This window comes from Bolinopsis microptera, chromosome 1 (assembly GCF_026151205.1).
Source record: "Bolinopsis microptera isolate Bmic1 chromosome 1, MBARI_Bmic_1.0, whole genome shotgun sequence".
Lineage (NCBI taxonomy): Eukaryota > Metazoa > Ctenophora > Tentaculata > Lobata > Bolinopsidae > Bolinopsis > Bolinopsis microptera.
The window spans coordinates 9,083,495-9,099,307 of NC_087072.1; the positions used below are offsets into that span (position 1 = coordinate 9,083,495).

At 40.5% G+C, this 15,813-nt stretch overlaps 3 protein-coding genes across 3 annotated transcripts in view; all 3 read right to left on the bottom strand.

Moving 5' to 3' along the window:
- LOC134811976 (ATP-binding cassette sub-family B member 6-like) overlaps positions 1 to 15,813 on the bottom strand; it is a 122,132-nt gene that overhangs the window by 62,192 nt on the left and 44,127 nt on the right. The gene's annotated exons all lie outside the window — the stretch shown is intronic.
- The window catches only part of LOC134812050 (multiple coagulation factor deficiency protein 2 homolog), a 50,735-nt gene that overhangs the window by 6,256 nt on the left and 28,666 nt on the right, over positions 1 to 15,813 (bottom strand). The window lies entirely within an intron of this gene.
- Positions 656 to 3,203, bottom strand: LOC134812876 (juvenile hormone epoxide hydrolase-like). The gene is made up of 7 exons (XM_063820512.1): positions 3,173 to 3,203; positions 2,852 to 3,022; positions 2,547 to 2,678; positions 2,290 to 2,423; positions 1,807 to 1,832; positions 897 to 1,043; positions 656 to 752 (listed from the first exon to the last, which is right to left on the bottom strand). The coding sequence occupies exons 1-7, from the start codon at positions 3,201 to 3,203 to the stop codon at positions 656 to 658; spliced, it is 738 nt and encodes a 245-aa protein (XP_063676582.1).

Here is a 15,813-nt window from a genome sequence, read left to right on the forward strand (position 1 = left end):
GTTGTTTCCTTTCCCCCAAACTCCGCGGTAAATCGGGGTTTTACTGTAGTACGATATTGGCAATTTAATGAATGTGTGATTTTATATTTGAACACGCAAATAATTAATTAGATTGTGTCAAGAGTAACAGAGTAACTACGCGATGTATGATCATTTTGATAAATGGTCAAAATATTACTACAATTCATATCAATTATTTCATGTAAAACCAAAAACACGATAAAAATCAAATAAATCAAGAACCTTACTTTTAAGCATTCGTAGGTGATAATTTAAATAGCTAAAGCCTTTCGATAAAACTTGATGAATCAAAACGTAAATTATATCTATTAGCTTGTGATAAAAGTGGTAATTCGTAATTAATTATAAAATTTGGTAATATATGTTAAATTAGTAAATAAAAACATAAAACTCATCTGTTAAACATCATTTATCATATAAAAACAAACAGTAAATTAGCACACAATGGTTCAGTTTAATTTATAAATACTCTGAATAAAAATCATTACAAGCTAAAAAGAAAGATATCACATCAATCATGTCTAAAAATCGTCTCCATAAAGTAAGGGTATTGATAATTTGATGTAAGTCCACTCGACTTACTCGACTTAGGGCGGCTTCAACGTCCGAACATAAAGTCCAGAAGAGGGATTTTTCACTTAATTTTCTGGATAAAAGAGGTCAGATCCCCGACAACAGCCTTTGTGTTGTCAATGTGGGAGAAGTGTCCTCCGTGGGTATGGTAGTTGTACCTAGGGTTGAAAAAAAGTAGCTTTTTTTGACAATTTCAAGTCAGATAATTGAATTAAATCAAAATATTTCAGGCGCTTCAAAAATAAACATGTACGTCTAAAGAGTTGATAATCAATAGTGATCTGAAAATATATTATACTCACTGCTTGATGTTGTTGAAGATGGCGCCGGTTGCAAATCTAGTCAAATGAATACCCTCGTTAGGGAAATTAGAAATAGCAACAGGGACATTTGGGATACACAAGCTCGAAAGTAGTTCTGTATCGTTCGAGTAGAATTCGTGGTAAATCCTGCAATTTGAATTAATGGAGATTGAAGGTAGTATAATAGCTGATAAACAAAATAATATTTTCTGGCATTTAAAGATTTAATCAAAAGATCTTAGGATAAATAATGATTAGCACCACGTTGAACGTCAAACGTTATTTTGTGATCAAAATATAGCCAAATTGGCACGTCATATCATATTCCAAATTTTTGCACACCCATTTTACACAATTCTAAGTCAGTGCCAACTGCTATATCCGACTAGCACTCCATAACAAAAATCTCGAACCTGACAGGAAACAGTATTTTATATTCACCTCATTGAAGCTTGTGCACTTTTTACAGACCAAAATATGCTTATCATGGCACAGATATTGTCAAGTCCAAAGCATTTTATCCCATCTTCAATATTGGCCATTGCACTCTTAGTCGTATCCTTTGAACTGCTAGCCATAGCATAACAGGATCCTGAAAGCAGTATGTAAATTAATAAGAATTCAAAAAATGTATAGGCTTGGAAGATTTTCCACCCGAGAATACTATTCGAGAAGTCAAAATTCCACAGAAAGATTCTAGATGGTAATATCATTATTAGAGATTACCTATCCAACCAATAAGTCCAACTGGGGAGTCAACCATGCCATATCCATAGGAATCCGGTAGCACAGACTGCACATGAAAATATGCAAATTTTTGATACAGCCTTTGACCAAATTTGGAGACAGGGTGCATAAATCCTTTCTCTTTTGCAGTGGTGTACACCAAAGAAGGAAACACTGCTCCAACCAAGGTTTGGAGTATTTGTCTCCAACCTGAAAAATTGGAAAGTGATTCATTTTAAATAAAAGTGCATCTTCAATAAATGAGTAAGATTCCTTCTTTTTTTTCAACAAGGTGCCCATTCAAGAAAGCCAGGCAGGAAAATTAAATTAAAATTATGATTTTCACGATAAAACATTAGATTTCAACAGGTCAAAACAGTCTCAAAACTTACAAACATATGAAAATATTGCATACCAAATTTAACTTGATTCATAGTATTGTGAAGTCCAATAATACTCTCAGGATACATATAGGTCATCAGAGACCCAATAATAGACCCCCAATCTCCACCATGGATCTGAAGAATTGAATAACTATCTGACCAAAAGTTGGGTTTGAAAATATTTTTTATCGGTGGCCAAAAATACAAGCATTAGCTAACAGATTACAGATAATAACCAGTATAATTGACACATTAACTTTTATAATTTATATCAGAATACTTACAACGAATCTTTTATAGCCTAGCTGCAGCATTAGTTTGCGGTAAGCACAGGCCATCACAGCAGGGCTAACTCCGGTTACATTTGGTGGTTCTGTAAACCCAAGACCAGGGAGACTTGGTATCACTACGGTATAACCTAAGAATAATGTCTTTAAGAGTATAATATCAGTTCATATCATTCAAGGAAGCATTTAATGAACTATTAAACTCAAACTCAGGGCTTAAAATTTCAAGGATTGACACGTTTAAATGTTCAAACCTTGTTCAACCAGCATTGGGATTGATTTGTGGAACTCCCAAACTGTGCTTGGCCAGCCATGAAGTAATATGATAGGAGTGGACTTCTTCTCCTCACTTCCAACCATGTGTATAAAGTGCAAGTTGATATCTCCTGGAGGAGTGACATGCTTATATTGAATTAATTATGAAATCAAAACTTGAGGTATAATTTTTAAATCAGCCACAACTATTCAATGGAGGTTCTAAGCATTAGTTAGTTTGCGATATTATTTGTCAAGCAACTGAGGAACTTACTTTGTACTGTTTAATGTTTATTCTACATACCTATTACTGTTTTAAAGTGCTTAAACTGACAAAGCACATTGTTCACCATAGAAAAATCAAAAGAATTCGTCAAATGATCTGCCACGAGATTGACATAAGTCGCTGGTGTTCCATAGGGACTGTTCTCGGGTTCAACCAAGTTGGGAATAACAATCCTCTTCTTCAGTCTATCTGGTAATTATAAAATTTTAAGTTTTAATATTGAGTACTTATACAGCATTAATGCAATAGAAATACATTTTTTTCAGAGGAATCTTCCTGAAAATGCACCGATAAATGATCATTGTCACACAGAAACTGAATAATTCCATAGAAATGTACCTGTCATCTCATTGAAGTCAACTTCAAGCATTTTTGTTCGAGGATCAAACTCAATGATCTCAGATTTATCCCAGGAATTTGCTTTGTCCTTCAAAGCATCAACAAGTTTTTTTAGTCGAAGAGACTTCCTCCTTTTGGCCAAAAGGACTATGAATATAATGAGGAGAAGAAACCCTCCTACGAGAGTTGAACAACAGAACATTTCACTTCAACAACCTAAAGAATTTAACCGTAAAGGGGGGGGGGGGGAACCAACGGGCATTAATGGGCATTAATGGGCATTAATGGGCATTAATGGCAATGGCAGTCTGAGCAAAATTTTAAAATACTGCCATTAATATGCCCATACTTTTTTATTCGCTTTTGAAACTTTCAGGTCACTTTAGGGTACTGTGAAACTAGACTCACATACTAAACTGATGATTTGGCACGTATCTACCGAAATTTAGAGACCATAGACATTTTTCTATTAAATATGGGCATTAATGTGCATTAATGTCAATGGCAGTCTGAGCACAATTTTAAAATACTGCCATCAATGCCCGTTGGTTCCCCCCCCCCCCCCCCCCCCCCCCCCCCCCCGTCGTAAATAGTACATAAACTGTACATTGTACATGTGCTCAAGTATTATCATAAATAAATAGGGTCATACACACATGCTTCAACACAAATTACCCATTTTCGGGCATGTTGTGGGAGTATCTCTTATGCATGCCTATGATAATCCGTTGAGGAATAGGTGGGCTCTCGTTTTTTCATTTTCGAAGTTTTAAAATTTAACGGTGTGACACATTTCACTCTTGAAACAATTGTCTCCATTTTTTAAAGCACAAAATTACATCGTAAGAACTAACATTTTTACTGCTACAATAAATTGTTAATAGTTTTACTTTATTCGTACAAAACATCAAAAAGAAAACCATCACAATATTATAAAAACTACTAAGTTAAGCTGGAAATGTTTGCACATTTCGACAGCTATCTGCTATATATTAAATATTATAATCAATTTTAATCAATCATAAATCATTAAAATCAAAACGTAAATCTTATCAGTTCAAAATCATTAGAATTTAAAAACATGCCGTATAATTTGCACACATTGGTTCGGCTGAAGTAATGAAGTATTCTGAATGAAAATCGTAATTATGAATAAAAATCGTATCAAGCTAAAAAGAAAGATATCACATCAATCATGTCTATAAATCGTCTCCATAAAATAAGGGTATTGATAATTTGAGGTTAAAGTCCCGGAGAAGCCTGTTCACTGAAGTTTCTGGATAAAAGAGGTGAGATCCCCGACAACAGCCTCTGTGTTGTCAATGTGAGAGAAGTGTCCTCCGTGGGTATGGTAGTTGAACCTAAGGTTGGAAGTGGTAAAAATAACAGAACAGTATTTAATTTCTTCCAATTTCTTAAAAACTAGCTTCAGTTTTTTATTCAAGTTAAATTGAATTAATTTTAAAATATATGTGCTACTAACATGATGTGTATAATATATCATATGTTTTAAAATTTGAGGCAATTCAAAATATATTTTAAGAATTTACTATTATCCATAGATAATCGACTCACTGTTTGATGTTCTTGAAAGTGGTCCATGATGCAAATTTAGTCAAATGAATAATCTCGTTAGGGAAATTAGAGATTGCAACAGGGACATTTGGAATTGTCAAGTTTGAAAATAGTTCCTTATCGTTCCAGTAGAATTCGTGGTAAATCCTGTAATTTGAATTATTCTAGTCTAAACTGTTCATGTTTGAGGATGAAACAGTGGAATAGATCTATATTATCCAAATCTCGGGATTTTTATTCTTTTTGTTCATATTTTATTAAATCCTAAGAAGTACCTCATTGAGCTTAAAGCGTTCTTTTGTGTCCAAAATATAGCCAAATTACTGCATATATTTTCAATGCCAAAATTTTGCACACCCTCTCTCCACATTTCTAAGACAGTGTCATATCCGTTGGTACTCCATAACACAAATCTCGAACCTGACAGGAAACAGTATTTTATATTCACCTCATTGAAGCTTGTGCACTTCTTACAGACCAAAATATGCTTATCATGGCACAGATATTGTCAAGTCCAAAGCTTGTCACTCCTTTATTAAGATTGGCCATAATGTTCTTGGTCAAATCCATTTGACAGCTAACCAGGGGATATGTGGTTCCTGACAAATGATTTAAAATTTTGAAAATGTTTTCTTTTTCACCTCAAAATAAAATTCGAAACGTTGGTCAATGGTATTAAAAGAATTATAGTATTATTGTTGAGGTTACCTATCCAACCAATGAGTCCAACTGGGGAGTCAACCATGCCATATCCATAGGAATCCGGTAGCACAGACTGGACGTGAAAATATGCAACTTTTCGATACATCCTTTCACTAAATTTGAACATAGGGTGCATGAATCTTTTCTCCTCTTCAGTGGTGTACACCAAGGAAGGGAACACAGCTCCAACCAAGGTTTGAAGTATTTGCCTCCAACCTGTAAGATGAAAAGTCATCCATTGTATCTATGAAGTGCAACATCTCTAATCAAGTCAGATTTTAATAATGGATTAAATGAAACAATAGATTTGAAATTGAGTTTCTTCTGCCAAAAGGTGTTCCACTCAAGAAACTAAAGAGATAAATAAATAAAACTCAGAAAATGAATCAAAATATCGCATACCAAGTTTGAAGTGATTCATTGTATTATGAAGTCCAATAACACTTTCAGGATACATGTAAGTCATCAAAGACCCAATGATTGCCCCCCAATCTCCCCCATGAACCTGAAGAGCCCCAAATCAAAGTTTAAACAGATTTAATCTAAACTGGATCTCCTGAGGATTCTCCTCTCAGTAAATGATTCAAAATGAATATACAGTGTACATATAACGAAATGAGCATAAACAAACAGATAATATCCAGAAAATAACACATCCACACATTAATGTCAGAAGACTTACAATGAATCGTTTGTAGCCTAGCTGAAGCATTAGTTTATGGTAAGCACAAGCCATCACAGCAGGGGTTACACCAGTAACAGATGGTGGTTCTGTAAAACCATGGCCAGGAAGACTTGGAGCAATTATGGTGTAACCTAAGAACAGTGGCATTTGAAGGGCACAACCATTTAACATTCAACCTCTCGATATTATCATATTAACTTAGTTAGCAGATAAAGTTATTAAATGCGTCTTTTTATAGATAATTATTGTTTATGCTAATTTAATACTGTTACACTGCAGTTCCACGGCTCAGTTTTGCAACCAGATTTGCTCACATTTTTTCTCACATTTTTGCGACCGGAAATGAAATTCAAAAATATTTCTCCGCACGGAGAAATATTTTTGATATGACTCAAAACTCCGTGAAAGCAGTTTTAACCTGGGCGCTTGCGTGGGACATTTCATTATAATACGCCCACGTGCGCGCGCAAATCTGCGTGCAAAAATACCAACCGTGGGAACGTACATTGTAAACAAAACTGCCTTCGCGGAGTTTTGCCTTACAAAACTCTTTTCGCGGAGTTTTGTGTCAAATCTGGTCGCAAAACTGAGCCGTGGAACTGGGCTGTTACCAGGGTTAATACCTAATTATGCCCTGAAATTCATGTTCAAACCTTCCTCAACAAGCATTGGGATTGATTTGTGGAACTCCCAAACTGTACTTGGCCAGCCATGAAGTAACATGATTGGAGTGGACTTCTTCTCCTCGCTTCCAACCATGTGTATAAAGTGCAAATTGATGTCTCCTGAAAGAGTAACTGGGTAAGATTGAATTATTACAGAACCAAAACATGAGGTATACAGTACTGTATTTACTTATTTACGTTGGCCACTTCTCTTCATATCAATGGGAAATGTAAATAATAAGTTGTATTATTGTGAAATTGTTAAAGCTACTTGGAAAGTTACTTTGTACTGTTTATTCCACATACCTATCACTGTTTTAAAGTGCTTAAACTGACAAAGCACATTGTTCACCATAGAAAAATCAAAAGAATTTGTCATGTGATCTGCCACCATATTGACATAAGTTGCTGGTGTTCCATAGGGACTGTTCTGGGGTTCATCCAAGTTGGGAACAACAATTCTTTTCTTCAGTCGATCTGGTAATGATCATTTGAATTATAATATTACTTATATGCCATCTAACATGTGAAATAATCCTATCATTTTAGATCAAACTTAAATTTCATGAATATGCAAAGACACACAATCATTGTGACACAATCATGGATGATTCTCTAGAAATGTACCTGTCATTTCATTGAAATCATCCTCAAGCAATTTTGTTCGAGGATTGAACTCAATGACCTCAGATTCATCCCAGGAATTTGCTTTGTCCTTTAGAGTATTAACACGGTTTTGTATTCTGAGAGACTTCTTTCGTTTGGCCAAGAAGACAATGAATATGATGAAGAGAACCAACCCTCCTATGAGAGTAAGACAGCAGAACATTTAAGCCTAAAGAAAAATCATAAACAGTTACTGTTCTACACAATTTGTACCTTCTTCTTCAAACGAAAGGCTGTTCAAACAATATAGGGGGGGGGGTGTCATGTCCGTCTATGTCCGCCTATGTCCTGTCCTTTTTGGATTCTATGAGACAACGGACGTGTTTTTTGGGACATTGGCGGACACGGACGGACATTGGCGGACTCGGACGGACATTGGCGGACTCGGACGGACATTTACGGACCCGGACGGACATTGGCGGACTCGGACGGACATTGGTGGACATTAGCGGACATTGGTGGACATTAGCGGACAAACATTTTGAGAATTTTTCCCAGAAGGAGGACCTAGGTGGAGGAGGAGGAGAACTGAGGAGGATGACTGAGGAGGATGGCTGAGGAGGATGGCTGAGGAGGATGACTGAGAGGGAGGAGGAGGAGGACTCAGGAAGAAGAGGAGGACTTAGGAGAAATGAGAAGGAGGACTGAGGAGAACTGAGGAGGAGGAGCAAGAGGAGGACTGAATAGGAGGAAGAGAAGGAGGGGGACTGGGAGAAGACTGAGCAGGAGGAGGACTGATGAGAAGGATGAGGAGGAGGACTGAGGACCGAGGAGGAAGAGAAGGAGGATGAAGGGGAGGAGGAGGACCCAGGAGGAGGAGCTGAGGACTGAGGAGGAGGACTGAGGAGAATGGCTGAGGAGGATGACCGAGAGGGAAGAGGACTGAGGAGGAGGAGGAGGAGGAGGAGGAATCAGGAGGAGAAGGAGGAGGACTAAGGAGGACTGAGAAGGAGGAGGACTGAAGAGGAGGAGGACCGAGGAGGAGGAGGAGGACTGAATATGAGGAGGATGGGGGGGACTGGGGGAGGACTGAGGAGGAAGATGAAGGACTGAGGAGAAGGATGAGGAGGAGGACTGAGGAGGACTGAGGAGGACTGAGGACTGAGGAGGAAGAGGAGGAGGATGAAGAGGAGGAGGACCCAGGAGGAGGACCCAGAACGAGGACTCAGGAGGAGGAGGACCCAGGAGGAAGAGGACTGTTGAGGACTGATGAGGAGGACTGAGGACGAGGACAAGGAGTAGGAGGAGGACTGAGGAGGGGAGGAGGAAGAGGACTGAGGAAGATCAGGAAGACCCAGGAGGAGGAGGAGGAAGAGTAGGAGGAGGAAGCATCTAAATGTTATTTCCATTTTTGTCCGTTTTTGTCCATTTTTGTCCGTTTTTGTCCGCTCTATTTTTTGTCCGTTTTAAAAATATAGGGTACCGAACGGTGGAGGACTGAGGAGTACTGAGGAGGATGGCTGAGGAGGATGGCTGAGGAGGATGACTGAGAGGGAGGAGGAGGAGGACTCAGGAGGAAGAGGAGGAGGAGGACTCAGGAGGAGGACTTAGGAGAAATGAGAAGGAGGACTGAGGAGAACTGAGGAGGAGGAGGAGGAGGAGGACTGAATAGGAGGAGGAGAAGGAGGGGGACTGGGAGAGGACTGAGCAGGAGGAGGACTGATGAGAAGGATGAGGAGGAGGACTGAGGAGGAGGACTGAGTACCGAGGAGGAAGAGGAGGAGGATGAAGAGGAGGAGGAGGACCCAGGAGGAGGAGGACTGAGGAGGAGGACTGAGGAGGACTGAGGAGGATGACTGAGGAGGATGACCGAGAGGGAAGAGGAGGAGGAGGAGGACTCAGGAGGAGAAGGAGGAGGACTAAGGAGGACTGAGAAGGAGGAGGACTGAGGAGGAGGAGGAGGAGGAGGAGGAGGACTGAATAGGAGGAGGATGAGGGGGACTGGGGGAGGACTGAGGAGGAGGATGAAGGACTGAGGAGAAGGATGAGGAGGAGGACTGAGGAGGACTGAGGAGGACTGAGGACTGAGGAGGAAGAGGAGGAGGATGAAGAGGCGGACGAGGACCCAGGACGAGGACCCAGGACGAGGACTCAGGAAGAGGAGGACTGGGGAGGACGAGGACTGTTGAGGACTGATGAGGAGGACTGAGGACGAGGACAAGGAGTAGGAGGAGGACTGAGGAGTAAGAGGAGGACTGAGGAGGGGAGGAGGAAGAGGACTGAGGAAGATCAGGAAGACCCAGGAGGAGGAGGAGGAAGAGTAGGAGGAGGAAGCATCTAAATGTTATTTCCATTTTTGTCCGTTTTTGTCCATTTTTGTCCGCTCTATTTTTTGTCCGTTTTGAAAATATAGGGTTACCGAACGGTGGAGGAGGACTGAGGAGGGGAGGAGGAAGAGGACTGGGGAGGATCGGGAAGACCCAGGAGGAGGACCCGGGAGGAGGAGGACCCAGGAGGAGGAGGAGGACTGAGGAGGACTGACGAGGAGGACTGACAATGACTGAGAAGGAGGAGGACTGAGGAGGATGGCTGAGGAGGATGGCTGAGGAGGATGACTGAGAGGGAGGAGGAGGAGGACTCAGGAGGAGGACTCAGGAGTAAGAGGAGGAGGAGGACTCAGGAGGAGGACTTAGGAGAAATGAGAAGGAGGACTGAGGAGAACTGAGGACGAGGAGGAGGAGGACTGAATAGGGGGAGGAGAAGGAGGGGGACTGGGAGAGGACTGAGGAGGAGGAGGACTGATGAGAATGATGAGGAGGACTGAGGAGGAGTACTGACCGAGGAGGAAGAGGAGGAAGAGGAAGAGGAGGAGGATGAAGAGGAGGAGGAGGACCGAGGAGGACTGAGGAGGATGGCTGAGGAGGATGACTGAGAGGGAAGAGGAGGAGGAGGAGGAGGAGGAGGAGGAGGAGTCATGAGGAGGAGGAGGAGGACTGAGGAGGACTGTGAAGGAGGAGGACTGAGGAGGAGGAGGAGGAGGAGGAGGAGGAGGAGGAGGAGGAGGAGGAGGAGGAGGAGGAGGAGGAGGAGGAGGAGGAGGAGGACTGAATAGGAGGAGGAGGGGGACTGGGGGAGGACTGAGGAGGAGGATGGAGGACTGAGGAGAAGGATGAGGAGGAGGACTGAGGAGGACTGAGGAGGACTGAGGAGGAAGAGGAGGAGGATGAAGAGGAGGAGGAGGACCCAGGAGGAGGACTCAGGAGGAGGATGAGGACTGGGGAGGAGGAGGACTGTTGAGGACTGATGAGGAGGACTGAGGACGAGGAGGAGGAGTAGTAGGAGGACTGAGGAGGGGAGGAGGAAGAGGACTGAGGAAGATCAGGAAGACACAGGAGGAGGAGGAGGAAGAGTAGGAGGAGGAAGCATCTAAATGTTAATTCCATTTTTGTCCGTTTTTGTCCGCTCTATTTTTTGTCCGTTTTGAAAATATAGGGTACCGAACGGAAAAAAAACATGATCCCCTATAACAGCGAAAATTGAACATTTTATTTAGCAATTTAGGTGTCCATTAATGTCCGCTAATGTCCGCTTATGTCCGTCTATGTCCGTCTATGTCCGCCTATGTCCGCCTATGTCCGCCGCGCCTATGTCCTGTCCTTTTTGGATTCCATGAGACAAGCGGACATAGACGGACGTGACACCCCCCCCCCCCCCCCCCCCAATATATATATTACAATACATTCAATTAAATCAAGTGATTTGGTAGAGCACAATAACCAAGCAACGAAAATTTCAATAATAGTGATTCAATCGGCAGAGCACCATAAACAAACAAAGAAAATGTCAATAATATGTACACTTATGTCCATGTTAACAAGTTTCAACTTCTGCTTGGAATGCCCAAGACACACAGGTCCTCTCAGTACTACCAAGAATAATTTTAACAGTCACACACAAACATAACATTATAAATAATGCCTCTCTGGGCATCTCAACAAGAAATTCACAGAAAATGAACAATCATATGACTCGCGAGATGGAATGAGATTAAATGGAATGAATTCCACATGAGCCTCTTTCACTGCTTTTCCACTCACTCATTATATTGTAATTTTTATTTTGATTAATGCAAAACAGAGATTTTATTTTATACCCATAATAAATGTGTTCAATTAATAATCATAATACAATTTCAAAAATGTGTTTCGTAAGTAACGCTACTAAACTTTAGCCCAGGCAGAGAGTGCATGATTTAAATAAAAGTGTTACCTAGTCTAGGAAGTAAGCTTAACATTACGTTGAATCCGATACAACATTACACATCTATGTACATTCTCCTCCATTGAGTCATCCTAATGATGCCTCGCCGGGCTAAAGTATTGGATGTCCTTGCTGTACGGCAAGTTAAACAAGGAACTGAAACTACTAGGTTCCTTACAGACTCAACTCTGCACCCATGTCAATATGTTCATTATATGCAAGCCTCTTGATTTATAATCACCGGGTCTAGCAATTGTTTAAGAGGATTGATTTTGGACACGAAGGGAAACACACAAATTTGGCTTGGAAACTTCGTTTATTACATCGCTAGAGCCTACAAAAAAGAAATAAATTAGTCAGATAAAATCAATCATAATACTCAGTCAAAGAGATTCAAAAATTTATAAAAAGGTCATGATTAGAGAATATCATGAAAGACGATCAGAAAATGGAATACGATAAAATTGTTTCACTGATAGCGTGGTAGATAAAATTTATAAAGAAATATGACGCAAAATTGGCACAAAGTTGTTAAAATTAATTAATTACAGAAATTGGTAAATACCACAAAAAAAACTATCTTTTAATTTCCATCCTATTTAAACCCCAAACATTAGTTCTAAACTTTGCACAAAATCTAGCCTCTTCCCTATCTAATAGGGAAGGTTTAGTCTTTTTCACAATCCCGAATTTGAAACAGTCAAAACTGAAAGTGTCCTTGTGTACATCGTAACAGTGCATTGATAAGGCTGAGTGCTCGTAGAGGGCACGGTCGTCAATGTTGAACTTGTTCCGGTGCCCATTGAGCCTAATGTGGAATGGAGTCAACGTCTGCCCAAAGTAAGTGTCCTCAGATCCCTCAATAGCCCTACACTGCTGGCATTGTGCAACGTAAATAATGTGCTTATCTTTGCACGTGAGGGATTCGTCTAGATTAAGCTCCATGCCGTTGACCATGATCTTAGAGTCAAGATCAAACAATACCGGGCAAGTCTTGCATCCAGGGGCTGAGCACTTCTGTGATGTTTTTTGGGGACATTCAGCCTTATTTCCAAGTTGTCGATTCTTCACTACCCTGTTCCCGATTGAAGGATGTTTTCGTGTGGCAAATATCACACGTATATCTCCACAGATCCTCCTGATGTCCGGTCCAAGTTCGTGAATCAACTTCTTCAGCTGAATGTTGTCCGAAGAGTGTTGTACTGAAAAGACTAAGTTATCAGCGTTCTCACTCTCCTTAGACCTGTTGGCTCCGTGGGTGTTCTCCAGTACTCTGACAACTGCTCTCGGCTCGATCTCCTCTAACTTGACGCTGTTATGTCCGCTTTTAGATAAATCTGCTTTCAGCTCCATTAAGTCTTCTACACAGGTTGAGTCTTGCGAGTTCCTTTCTATGATTCGTATCATCTGGGAAAACGCCACAGATTCGAATACATGGTGAGGATGAAAGCTATCCGTTCGCAAGTAATTCCTAGCATCTGTCTCCTTTCTGTAGAGTCTATATTGGATCTGGTTGTAAGTATCCAAGGTTAGAGTGATGTCAAGGAAATTAACAGTTTTACCGATTTGTTGGTCAGCAAATCTGATTCCAAATGGTTCTGCCAGTTTGTTCAGTTGCTCCACGAATAGATTGAACTGTCGGACTGTTCCTAACCACACCCCAAGTACATCATCAATAAATCTCCTCCAGAGGTTCTCTGGCAGTTACGAAGCTCGAGAGAATGTGGGATACTGAAGGGAAAGGAAGCAGTTCTAACGAGCGCTTCTCAAACACAAGGATATATCTTGTGAACTTGGCTAGTATATATGAAACATTTGACATGGAGTTGTAGAGTGAGTTATGTGCCTCGCCAGGCTAAAGTAGTGGATGTCCTTGCTGTACGGCAAGTTAAACAAGGAACTGAAACTACTAGGTTCCGTACAGACTCAACTCTGCACCCATGTCAATATGTTCATTATATGCAAGCCTCTTGATTTAAAAACCATGATTAAGTGTTAAATGAGAAGGAACCTTGCCAAAAGATCAAATATCTTTTAATAACAGGATTGAAGATACCCCTTTGGTATTAGTTCGACATGGACGTATTTTGAACACTGATTGTTAATGACTTCACAGACATAAGGCTAAAATGCTTCCTTTGCAAATTATCGCGTAAAATTTTCTTATAAGGAAGTGGGTCAAATTTCCCTTTAGGCTGGGATGAGAATTTTTTAAATACTTTGAAAGCACCAATACACAATAACAATATTAAATTATATTAATTTTGTGGGTTTTTTCTTTTCCGTTGTTATTGGACTGAACGCTCGCTGCTATACTATATAACAAATAATTTGAGGTATGTGAAATGTACAAGTAGTGGAATCGTAAACAAGCTATAACGGTGGCTCTGACCAGACAAGGCCTCCAGACCAGTCACTGAAGACCTTTCTTCACTTCTCATCTAAATCTTTAAAGGGAGTCCGACCCACAAGTCGGAACCTCTCCGGTGGGTTAAATCTTTCTCAATTTTGTTTCGACATCTTTGGATCAACACATACTTTGGACAGCGTTCGGAATGGCTACTCCTATAAAGTTAATTTTAACTGAACTAACCTCTCCTCAGCTTGATAGTGTTTTATCCAAATTCCAGCTGACTGCTCCAGAGGGCTATGACGAGGATGGAAAGCGCAAACTTCTTCGCAGCAGCAAAGTCTTCACAAGAGGAATTGGTAACCATGATAATGATAACACTTTGGCAGTATTTGATAAAAAAGGTACATTTGTTGATTTCGAATCAGTAGATGGAACGGTAAAAGGAATTTTTGCTAAATCAGAATCGGGTAAGGTGATGTACCCATGTTCAGTTTGCTGTAAAGAGGTTACAAATAACTCGGATACATCAGGTCTTGGCATTGAATGCAGTGGATGTGGGTGGTATTTTCACACCAACTGCACAGAGAAGCCCATTAGTCTCAGCCTGTTTAAAGCACTTAGTGATTCTCCAACATACATTAAGGTGCTGTGCCCCCCATGTAACTCAGTTTATGGTAGTGCTCTATCCAAGTTGAAGCGTGTGGAGCGTAAAGTGGATGCTATTACCGTAAAAGTTACCACTGTTGTGAAACAGTTAAAACAGGCAGCAAATAAAGGACCATTATACAGTGCAGCTGTTTCAAACGGTATCTCCAAACATAGTCCTATCCCACAAAAGGTCATGGAGGGTCTGAAATCGATTTCAAAAGCTAAACAGGACTCTGACGATGTTGAGCGACTCAAACGTACCAGAGTTGTTATCCGACCAGAAGATACTACCATAAGGACTAGTCGTGATATCCGTAAGGCTTTTAATCAGCATTACCAAGGCATGGTGATCAAACATTGTAGGTTAACGGCATCAGGTTCCATCACATTTGAATTTGAGGATGAAAACACAGCTAAAACTGTGCAGTCTAACTGGAAAACCAGTCATTTTGGTGGTAACAAAGGTATGAAAATACCAGGTGACTATAACACTGTTGCCATGGTTAAGCATGTGTATGATGATCACAACGAGGATGATATGAAGAAGGATATTATGCAGAATTACCCTGGTATAATCACTAAGTGTGAATTTCAACAGAAGAGGTCTGATAAATCATTCAATGGAATGATCAAACTAGAATTTTCATCACGAGAAGCAATGACAAAAGTTATAACAGACAAGATAAAGTTTTGCCATCAACGCTACATAGTTGAAGAGTACAAAAGAAAGTCTAGGGTAATCAAGTGCAACAAGTGCCAAGGTTGGGGACATATTCACCGATATTGTACCAAACCAGCTAAGTGCGGTAAATGTGCAGAAAACCATGAAAGCAATAGCTGTCCAATAACTAGTGGCTTCAAATGTGCACATTGCAAGGAAGATCATCAAGCAGGTTCTTTTGACTGTGCAGTGTACAAAGAGAAATTGGCTAAGTTCTCCCATGATGCATTATGATCAAAAATCATAACTCAATCGGAAATGCTGAAAATAACACTGTGCTTGGAAAATTCTGCACAATAAACATCTGTGGTCTATCTCAAAGAAGCAACATGATGCTAAGCAAGTATGCGTCTGATAACAACATTCTTCTTTTTGGTGTGCAGGAGACTGGTAGTAGCAGCCAGTGGAAATCACTAACCAACATGA